General features: G+C 45.3%; 1 protein-coding gene across 2 annotated transcripts in view; it reads left to right on the top strand.

Moving 5' to 3' along the window:
• The first annotated feature begins 4,866 nt into the window (after window positions 1-4,866).
• ADAM19 (ADAM metallopeptidase domain 19) overlaps window positions 4,867-11,528 on the top strand; it is a 56,501-nt gene continuing 49,839 nt past the window's right edge. For both annotated transcript variants that reach the window (XM_082211756.1, XM_082211755.1), the window contains exons 1-2: window positions 4,867-5,749; window positions 10,581-10,666. In XM_082211756.1, coding sequence (XP_082067882.1) covers window positions 5,644-5,749; window positions 10,581-10,666 — 192 coding nt within the window. In that variant the 5' untranslated portion in view covers window positions 4,867-5,643. The remainder of the gene's footprint in view (window positions 5,750-10,580; window positions 10,667-11,528) is intronic.

Below are 11,528 nucleotides of genomic sequence, written 5' to 3'. Positions count from 1 at the left end.
CTGCCTTGGTCGCACTGGTTGATGATCTCCGGCGAGCTAGGGACAAAGGTGAGAGTTGTTTCCTAGTTCTGCTGGATCTCTCAGCGGCCTTTGATACAATCGACCATAACATCCTTCTGGACCGTCTAGAGGGGTTGGGAGCTGGGGGCACTGTCATACAGTGGTTTCGCTCCTTTCTCCTGGGCCGTGTTCAGAAAGTGGTGGTGGGGGATGAGTGTTCAGACCCTTGGGCCCTCACTTGTGGGGTGCCTCAGGGTTCCGTCCTCTCCCCCATGCTTTTTAACATCTATATGAAGCCGCTGGGAGAGATCATCAGGGGGTTTGGACTGGGTGTCCATCAATATGCAGATGATACCCAGCTCTACCTTTCTTTCAAATCAGAACCAGTGAAGGCGGTGAAGGTCCTGTGTGAGTGCCTGGAGGCGGTTGGAGGATGGATGGCGGCTAATGGATTGAAGTTGAATCCTGACAAGACAGAAGTACTGTTTTTGGGGGACAGGGGGCGGGCTGGTGTGGAGGACTCCCTGGTCCTGAATGGGGTAACTGTGCCCCTGAAGGACCAGGTGCGTAGCCTGGGAGTCATTTTGGACTCACAGCTGTCCATGGAGGCACAGGTCAATTCTGTATCCAGGGCAGCTGTCTACCAACTCCACCTGGTACGCAGGCTGAGACCCTACCTGCCCGCTGACTGTCTGGTCAGAGTGGTGCATGCTCTAGTTATCTCCCGCTTGGACTACTGCAATGCGCTCTACGTGGGGCTACCTCTGAAGGTGACTCGGAAACTACAACTAATCCAGAATGCGGCAGCTAGACTGGTGACTGGGGGCGGCCGCCGAGACCACATAACACCGGTCTTGAAAGACCTACATTGGCTCCCAGTACGTTTCCGAGCACAATTCAAAGTGTTGGTGTTGACCTTTAAAGCCCTAAACGGCTTCGGCCCAGTATACCTGAAGGAGCGTCTCCACCCCCATCGTTCTGCCCGGACACTGAGGTCCAGCGCCGAGGGCCTTCTGGCGGTTCCCTCATTGCGAGAAGCGAAGCTACAGGGAACCAGGCAGAGGGCCTTTTCGGTGGTGGCGCCCGCCCTGTGGAATGCCCTCCCATCGGATGTCAAGGTGATGGAAAACTACCTGACATTCAGAAAACATCTTAAGGCGGCCCTATTCAGGGAAGCTTTTAATGTATGATATTTTAATGTTTTTTTGGTTTCTGTGGAAGCCGCCCAGAGTGGCTGGGGAAACCCAGCCAGATGGGCGGGGTACAAATAATAAATTATTATTATTATTATTATTTCTCTCAGCCATCCCAATGACAGATGTGGCATTATGCACATTCTAGTGGCTTGGCTTGCTGTTGGTCATCAAACACAAATAATCAGGACCACCTTGCCCAGCATGGAGTTCCAGCCTAGGCAAAATCCTAGAGAGTGAGAAAGCTCCATAATCATGGAACGTATTTACAACAATATGGCTGGAGACACAAAAGCTAAACCACTACTCTCCAGATGATACTTTCCATTAAAAAAAAAAGAAAAGCAGCAACTTTATAGGCTGCCAGAAGAATATTCATTCCCCCCCAAAAAAAACAATAAAGTCTCATGGCACCAAAAAACTAACACATTTCTTATGGTAAAAGTTACTGAGGGTCAGAACCCACTTTTTCAGCTTCATAGGCTATCTCTATCTATCTATCTATCTATCTATCTATCTATCTATCATATCTATCTATCTATCTATCTATCTATCTATCTATCTATCTATCTATCATCTATCTATCTATCTATCTATCTATCTATCTATCTATCTATCTATCTACAGTGGTACCTCGGGTTACAGATACTTCAGGTTACAGATGCTTCAGTTTACAGACTCCGATAACCCAGAAATAGTACCTCAGGTTAAGAATTTTGCTACAGGATGAGAACAAAAATTGTGCGGGAGTGGCGTGGCGGCAACAGGAGGCCCCATTAGCTAAAGTGGTGCTTCAGGTTAAGAACAGTTTCAGGTTAAGAACGGACCTCCAGAACGAATTAAGTTCTTAACCCAAGGTACCACTGTATCTATCTATATCTATCTATCTATCTATCATCTATCTATCTATCTATCTATCTATCTATCTATCTATCTATCTATCATCTATCTATCCATCCATTTATCAATCTTCTATCTAGAGACCTTGTCAGGCGCCTGTAGGGTTTCTTTCCCCTACTGAAAGACACTTTCTATTGCAGCCAATGGAAAAGGCTGCAGTGTATGTGTGTGTGTGCGCGCGCGCACATGCGTGTGCATGCTCATGCTACACATTTGGAAATGTGCTGACAGACCCCAAAAGATAGTTGATCCCTGAAAAGCCTACATGTGTACAAGATAAACACAGTGTTCATTTTAAACAAAAGTAAAAGTTAATAAAACAACTTTCTTAGATTTGCTGCCTGAGATGAAAGACAAAATGGTGCCTGCCTCCACCCCCCACTCCATGTAGAAAAATCTAATGGACTTGCAGTTGAATCTTACTTCAACACTAGCAGCCAAGCAGCATCCTCTACCATACCTAGGAATACTGGCTAGCTTAGGGGTGTTGAACAGACCACATGGCATACACTAAGCTCTGTCCCCGCCCCCCGGGTTTTGCCACTTCTTCCTGCCCCCTCAGCACCCATCTGCCTTAAAAGGGGGCCATCCTATTAATGGTAGAGCCATGATGCCATCCCTGAATAACAACCTCAAAACAATGAGAGAAGCTGAAGCTTAGAACAAAGCAGAAAAATCGTTATTTCCAGACAGTGTGTTTTTCTTTTAAATAAATTCCTTATTTTCCCACCTGTCTGATTTATTGGTATATGGTCAAAAGATCAATAGATACCACCTGCAAACTGCTGCTCTTTGAATCTTGCACTTTATTGCTTTCATATATATACAGTGCCACTTTAACTACACATGTACAAATGCAGAAGTCTTTATAGAAGGAAAGATCAATACTATTCTTAAGAGGCTGAACAGCAAATTAGGAGGGTTCCTCCCCCACCCGTCTCTTGAGATTTCTATAAAAGCATTGATAAAGGAAGCAGATAAATAGATCTCCCCTCCTCTGATCTTTTTTTTTAAAAAAAAAATACATGAAAGTTAACCCCATTTATTTCAGTGGAGCTTCATTCCATGCTTAGGACTGTGGTCTTCTTCCTTTCATTTTGTCCCTTTTCAACTAATGGTTTCGAGTCCCAAATGGACTGGGATTTATTTATTTCCTTATACAGTATTTATATCTCACCTTCCTTCCATCATGGAGCAACTGTACACAGAATCATAGAGTTGGAAGGGACCCTGAGGGTCATCTAGCCCAACCCCCTGCAATGCAGGAATCTCAACTAAAGCATCCAAGACAGATGGCCATCCAACCTCTGCTTAAAAACCTCCAAGGAAGGCACTGACCAGACCCAGAGTTGCCTAGATTCAGCAAGATGGGTGGCCTTGTGCCTTTTTCCTTACTGGTCACTATGGAGAGTGACTTAGTTGTTGTTCTTGTTGTTGTTTAGTCATTTAGTTGTGTCCGATTCTTCGTGACCCCATGGACCAGAGCACGCCAGGCACTCCTGTCTTCCACTGCCTACTGCAGTTTGGTCAGGCTCATGTTTGTAGCTTCGAGAACACTGTCCAACCATCTTGTCCTCTGCCGTCCCCTTCTCCTTGTGCCCTCCATCTTTCCCAACATCAGGGTCTTTTCCAGGGAGTCTTCTCTTCTCATGAGGTGGCCAAAGTATTGGAGCCTCAGCTTCAGGATCTGTCCTTCCAATGAGCACTCGGCTGATTTCCTTAAGAATGGATACGTTTGATCTTCTTGCAGTCCATGGGACTCTCAAGAGTCTCCTCCAGCACCATAATTCAAAAGCATCAATTCTTCGGTGATCAGCCTTCTTTATGGTCCAGCTCTCACTTCCATACATCACTACTGGGAAAACCATAGCTTTTACTATACGGACCTTTGTTGGGAAGGTGATGTCTCTGCTTTTTAAGATGCTGTCTAGGTTTGTCATTGCTTTTCACCCAAGAAGCAGGCATCTTTTAATTTCGTAGTAGCTCTTGCCTATCCTTCCTCTTTCTGCTGTTTGGATTACTGTCTTTGTCTGGGGTTACTGATGTTCAGAGGAGGTACGTTTACTTGGGACTCCACGAACATAGGGGACTTACTTCTCTGTAAACTGCATAGGCTTGTATGGACACTTTCCATCCTTTATGATATCACAGAATGGGGTTGCTGGGATAAATCAGTACAGCCGTCCCCCTTGTTTTACTCTCTTTCTGTGGGTGTGGGTGTGATACTGCAAAGTGAGGGTTTTCAGTGTCTGCTTACTCAGAAATAATAATAATAATAATAATAATAATAATAATAATAATAATAATAATAATAATTTATTCATTCATTCCCCACCCATCTGGTTGGGTTTCCCCAGCCACTCTGGGCGGCTTCCAACAAAAGATTAAAAATACATTAAAACATCAGTCATTAAAAACTTCCCTAAACAAGTAAAGCCTACTGAGTTCACTTAGAGGTACTCCGAGGTAAGAGCACATAGGACAGTAGTCTGAATGCATTGTTGCCTTTTAAAAATAACTTTTCTCTGTTGCATAACATTTTATGCATAACTTAAGCTGCCTTGAGAGTGGAAAGGAGAGCAACCCCCCCCGCCCCCTTGCAAGCAAGCGAAGAAGGCAGACTATATCCCCTTCGTCTTCACCGCATACTGGTCCAGTGATTTACTGGAGAAACCGTTTTAAATGTATTTGGTTGCTGAAATGCATTTGGCTTAAAAATAGCAGGCACCAGAGCTGGCACAAGGAATGGAGAGTGTAACATTTGGATCTGCCTGGACTCGGAAGCCACACAACCGTGTCCGTTTGGGCTGCTCCAGCTCTTGATTTTGCCACTAGAGGGCGGATGAACAGATCTAAGTCGAGATGCATCTTTAATACAGATGCCTCGTGGGAAGGTAACTGTTCGTTAAGAAATGCCCCAACCCTGTTCTGCGTCTGGAGATGCGCACGGCGTGCGTTTTCTTCCAAGGAGGCTGATGGTGCACGCACTCTGATCTCTTTACTGCTTATCCAATTAATGCCTGTGAGCTTATAACTGATTGATTGATAAACGACCCCTCAAGCTTTTAAGTCATACATTTCAGAATCCGAAGGAGCTCCTGAAATAAATACAACTAGCGCTGAAATTTACTGCACACACCGCCGGTAGGTTTGCAGACAAAGGAGTAACAGGAACGAGCTCTCGCTATATTTTCAGGCGGGCTGCAAGGAAAGACAAGATTGCCTTTCTCACCACCTCCCGCTATGCTTTCTTAAAGGCTCCTCGTCGGATAATAATGGTTGGACGGATCCTGCCTTTTGCTGCTGCTGCTGCTGCTGCTGCTGCTACGTCACCGGCCAACATCTGTCTTGGAATAGGAATGATGGCTTCCGTGATGGGCGGGATTTGAAAGCTGGTCTTTTTTTTTTTTAAGCCACTATTTCATGTGCCTACCAAAGCATTGCAAAAGCGGAGGCTTCTGTACCAAGCTAAATGCAGCAGCAGCAGCATCAAGAACCACCAGCAGCTATGACATCTCCATCTCTATGAAACGTGCCTTCTCTGCAGACCATGGGAGGGATCATGTGCGGTGCTGCAAAAGGAGACTTGATTTATTCTATTTCCATCATCTTGCTTTGGCTGAGGCAGTTGCCGGCTGAGGAGTCAGGCTGGGCAGGTAAGTGTCTAGATCACTGTGGAGGAGGACAGGATAAAAAGTGGGAACAGTTTTACCAAGGGGGGGGGGGGGAGACAACGCTCTGATTAAGGTTGCAGTCTTCACCCCACTTACCTAGGAGTAAATTCCACTGAATTTAATAGTACTTACTTCTGCGTATACATGGGATTGTGCTGTAATGTGTAATCCACCAAATGACAGTAACCGAGATATGAGTTGAAATCTTGCGAACCTTCATTTTAAACAGCGTATTTACCTTTTGGTATATGCAATACTTGCATGAAAGGATGGATGCTTAGCTGGGAGCACACCTGAACAGGAAAGAAGGTTTCAGCACTTTTGATAAGAATATGCTAAATGCACGAGATTGCTATGAACATAAACCATAGGTGTAGAAGATGCTGCCTTCTCCCTCCCTTCAAGCCATGAAGCTCTAATTCAGAAGCAACAAAGTCGTTTAAGAAAGGATGTTCAACAGGTATGCCCATGGGAGTGGTTATAGAAATAGAACTGCAGATTTTCCATTTCTTCTTACCACAGTCTTAGGTAGGTAGGACCAGAAGGGATACTGAATGGCAGCTGTGCAGCTCCACAGTTGAACTAAATGCAGAAGTCTTTAATTGTAGACTTGTCACAGGGGTCAAAAACATTCTGTCAGTCATAATGTCACCCATGCATAAGAGAGCTGCTTACTTGCAATGCATAGGCTTCATTAACATCTCAGCTGTAAAGTAAGTTTCTAGTCCTCATGAGAACAAAGCAGCGTGGAAACCTGACGGTAGTGTGTTAGAGAGCAAGCTTCTAATATGTGCTGAATGCTTCTAACCCTGAAACACTTGCTTATTTAATTCCTTGAATTGCTTAAGGATTGCAACACACACACACACCACTTGATCTAGGAGGCCATGCAATCTGAGTTGAAAGGAGTGGGGGTGAAACTAATTTAATGTGTCTGAGATTTTCTACTATATGAACCTTTTGTTAATTGTTCCTTTAAAATTCAGAAGGAAATAATTTGAAACCTTTTTAACCTTCAGGAATGCCTATATTGCTTACAGAACAGTGGCAGATTAATTAAGAGCTCGTGACATTAATCATATTCGCCAAGTTATTGCTTTGTACAATTAAATGAACGGAAGGTTGTTTTGAACTACAGTGAACTTTCATGAATATTCAATAAAGAAAAATGCATCTGCTCTTCAAAACGTAGGAAATGCAGGACCAAAATGCAAGGCAAAAACTGGCAGATAAATGTACAGACACCCAAATTTCTAATCCCTCAGATTTCTAATCCTTCAAATCTGCCTAGTTTCTGCATATTGCTTTCTAATCCAGAGTGGATTAGGTTGAATCTGTTCTTTTGGATTTGGAGATCACTGATTGGCCAGTCCTTGTGATAATATTATGCTATGATCATCCCCTCTTCAGACCAGAGGGGTGCGCAACATTAACTGGCTGGACCTTGTGGTCATTTTTTTATGTCAGACTTCTACCCTTCTCTGACCAGCTATTTTTTTTTAGGTTTTACACTTTTTAGAAAAGAGTTAACTAGATATTTTATTAGGTGAACATGCTAAGCATTTATCCAGGATAGGGGGAAGGGACCGTAGACATCCTTATGGAAGCATGTGGGGAAGAATGAACAGGAAAAGGCAATTGGATTCTTGGGGAGGGATGCAACTTCATACATCCTGGTTCTGACTTCCACTTAGCAGGACCAGCTAGTTGAATATGGCCCAGGGTTCCTCCAGATGATGCATTTATTGAGCAAAGTTTGCATGCAGGTTATACAAAGTTTACTCTTTATTGAGCATTTATCCAGATTTGTTTGTGGGGAGGTTATACGTCTTTCTGTCAATCACATGTTAAAAAGGTAAAGGGACCCCTGACCATTAGGTCCAGTTGTGGCCGACTCTGGGGTTGTGGCACTCATCTCGCTTTATTGGCCAAGGGAGCCGGCGTACAGCTTCCAGGTCATGTGGCCAGCATGACTGAGCTGCTTCTGGCAAACCAGAGCAGTGCATGGAAACGCCGTTTACCTTCCCGCCGGAGCGGTACCTGTTGATCTACTTGCACTTTGACTTGCTTCTGAACTGCTAGGTTGGCAGGAGCAGGGACCGAGCAACGGGAGCTCACCCTGTTGCGGGGATTCGAACCGCTGACCTTCTGATCGGCAAGTCCTAGGCTCTGTGGTTTAACCCACAGTGCCACCCGTGTCCCTAATCACATGTTACCCCACACTTTTTAGTGCATTTTCCTAACTGCAAGAAGTTTTTGGGTTTTTTTAAAAAAAGGAAAGGGGTGGGGGGAGTGGATTCATTGAGCCCTTTACTCCTATGAATTGCGTAATCTTAAATTTCCAAAATCCAGTTGAATCCTTCCCACAAAATAGAGGCCAACTCACTCAATATAATGCAGTATCTTTATAGAAGGAAAGGAGTGGGAAGCGCAGAGTTCACAACACAGTCAATCCCTTTCCCCATCCAAACTCCACTTCACAGATGCATGAAATATGCACTCTCAGGTTTACTCTTTTTTGCCCCTCTGAAGGTACCCCTCTCAAGACAACAGCAAGGTTGCAGATTCAATCCCTGTATGGGACAGCTACATAGTCCTGCACTGATGGGGGTTGGACTAGATTATCCTTAGACACTCTTCCAACTCGACAATTCTGGAACTGGACAGCTACTTTCATAGTAACAGAGCAATCTAGACCCTCCTTTATTCCAGGTTAGGGGTGGATGGCTTGGATCAGATGGAGACTCCTCCCCCCCCCCAGCTCTCACAGTCAAGGCAGCCTCCTCACTGGTGAAGCGAAAACATCAGACTCCCTTTTCCAGCCATCAAATATGTGGCTGAGGAGTAAAGCCAAATAGTGGGATACCTGTTGGCTGGAGCCACCAGGAAGAGCTGAAATGGGACACTTGAAGGTTTGGAGAGGGCAGGGTTGACCTGACAAATTCACTGGATCCCAAATTGGTCCCTCTGCTACCACATAATTGCACTGGGCCTGTTCCCTGTGCCATTCTGGAGTTGGTGAAATGGTCAGCATGGATCAGCACTGATCATCCTCTTTCTGCCTACTCCACTCCAGTGTCTGCCACAAATCCTCACCAGCAAGGGGCAGAGGGAGGTATGGGTTAGGATTGTTCTGTAAATGTAGTGCCAAATTGTCAGTTGCTGATTCAGTGTGCTTGACTCTGGCAAAAGCCTGTTAATCAAGGAATAGGGATCTCCAGAGGTTGTTGGACTACAGTATGGGTGGGCAACCTAAGGCCCGGGAGCCAGATCCGGCCCAATCTCCTTCTAAATCTGGCCTGCAGATGGTCTGGGAATCAGCGTGTTTTTACATGAGTAGAATGTGTCCTTTTATTCAAAATGCACCTCTGGGTTATTTGTGGGGCATAGGAATTTATTCACCCCCCCCTTCAAAATATAGTCTGGCCCTCCACAAGGTCTGAGGGACAGTGGACCGGCCCCAGTTTGCTGACTCCTGGACTACATCTTCCATAGTCCATGGCCACTGGGCATGTTGATTGAGACTGATGGGAGCTGGAGTGCAACAGCATTTAGGCTGGAGAAGCCCTCTATTAGAACAGCTTTCTCCCTTATCATGAAGGCTCATTTTGCCCATAAAGCAGAACTATCAGCAAAATTCTACAAATAAGGAAGAAACACAAACCAGGACAAATGTAGTACCATCCCAGAACTGTCTGTAGCATAAGAAACAGCAAAGCAACGTAGTTTAAACAAGCTTATTTCATCACACTTACTCACCAAAACCACACCTGTAAGTGTCAGCCAGAATAACCTTGTGGGAAAATACCTTCTTAACCCCCCCCCCCGAAATGGGAGTGGGTGGCGCTGTGGTCTAAACCACTGAGCCTCTTGGGCTTGCTCATCGGAAGGTCGGTGGTGTGAATATGCGCAACGGGATGAGCTCCCATTGCTCTGTTCCAGCTTCTGCCAACCTAGCAGTTTGAAAGCATGCCAGTGCAAGGAGATTAATAGGGACCACTGTGGCAGGAAGGAAAATGGCATTTCCATGCGCTCTGGCTTCTGTCATAGTGTTCCATCGCACCAGAAGCAGTTTAGTCATGCTAGACACATGACCTGGAAAGCTGTCTGTGGACAAACGCCGAGCTGGCCTGAAGCGAGATGAGCGCCACACCCCATAGTCACCTTTGACTGGATTTAACCATCCAAGTGTCCTTTACCTTTTACCTTACCCCAAATATAGCAATCTGTGGTCAGCTACTATATGCCTTCAGCAAAATTTGCCTTAACACGGTTATAAAGCTCTCTGTGGGCTAATGTAGGAGGAGGGAGTGTGGTTCAAGGAAAAATTAATCTGATTGGCTGTGTGGTGCTTTGGTGTGCTTATACTAGCTCTATGACCCCTGATTGGCTTGACCATGTAGTCAGGAAAAGGAGAAACCATTAAAAAAACACATGTGGCAAATCAGCTACAATGACAGCAATGGACCCAGGTGAAATGACGCCCCAAATGCTTTTTTTTTTGGGGGGGGTGTTTTATCCACAAAAATCCAACTCAGTCTAATCTCTCCATGCCAAGAAGCCAGCATTATAGTTATACTTGTGAAACAGAGAATGGAATTGGTGAGAAAAGTGGTTGATGAATCTGCTCTCAAGAACAAAGGCTGCTTTTGACTGGCAAAAAGACTTGTCTGGGTATGTAAAAGACACCATTGGCTATTTGGATAGGTACAGTAGGATGTTGGTGGGGGTTTCCCCCCCTGTGTGCTGCTTTTGTCCTTTGACCTTTCAGAGTTCAGACTGGGGCTTTGAACAATTATTTATGTTTCCTCAGGGACATGGAATGCAGTCCACTCCCAGGTGCACCATGAAATCATAATACCTCAGTGGCGATCAGATGGAAGCTCTGGCAATGATAAGGTAGGTTGCTTAGCCACAATAACAGGAAACGAGCTGTGCTTTCTCGTCCCTTTCAAATAACCATTATCCTCCTGATACGATCATGGGTGGGAATTATATAGCAGTGACAGTCTGGCTGTGAAGTGCCTTGTAAAATCTGCCTAAGCTGGATAGAGTGATGGTCATATAAACTCATATACCCATTATCAATACCAAGAGGAATGAAGGAAGCTGTCTTATACTGAGTCATACCTTTGGTCTATCTAACTCAGGGGTCTGCAACCTTTAAGACAAAAAGAGCCACTTGGACCCGTTTCCGAAGAAAAGAAAACTGGGAGCCACAAAACTCGTCATTATAAAAATAACTTTTTTGTCACTTTTTATTTTTATTTCTTTGTTTGACCCCTCAGAATTACTCCTCCTCATAGAAATAAACGTTAAATTAACAAGTTACCTTTTTTTGTGTGTGTGTTCTTCACTCCCCTTCAAAACAGTGACCAGCGTACATGCCCCCTTTCAATGCAGTGACCAGCGTACATGCCCCTTACAATGTAGCGGGCAGGCGGGTGGGAAGGTGACGTCGGGACAGTGCGTGACTAACGCACACACCGCCCCCATGCGACGTCACAGCCAGTACAGCGCCTACCACAGTGGGGAGTGTTGGGGCGCACAATGCGCTTCCTCCCCTTGCTAGTATCCGCCCCGGAGCCGCAGCAAAGGTGTAAAAGAGCCACATGCGGCTCCGGAGCCACGGGTTGCTGACCCCTGATCTAGCTCAATCAATATTGTCTATGCTGACAGGCAGGGGCTCTCTAGGATTTCAGATTCCAATGGTTTTTGCCAGCCCCACATGAAGGTGCCAAGGATTGAATCTGGAACCTTC

This window comes from Podarcis vaucheri (assembly GCF_965113315.1).
Source record: "Podarcis vaucheri genome assembly, chromosome: 2".
Lineage (NCBI taxonomy): Eukaryota > Metazoa > Chordata > Lepidosauria > Squamata > Lacertidae > Podarcis > Podarcis vaucheri.
Note: the sequence above shows the minus strand (reverse complement) of the source record. Positions and strands in the feature narration are given on the sequence as shown.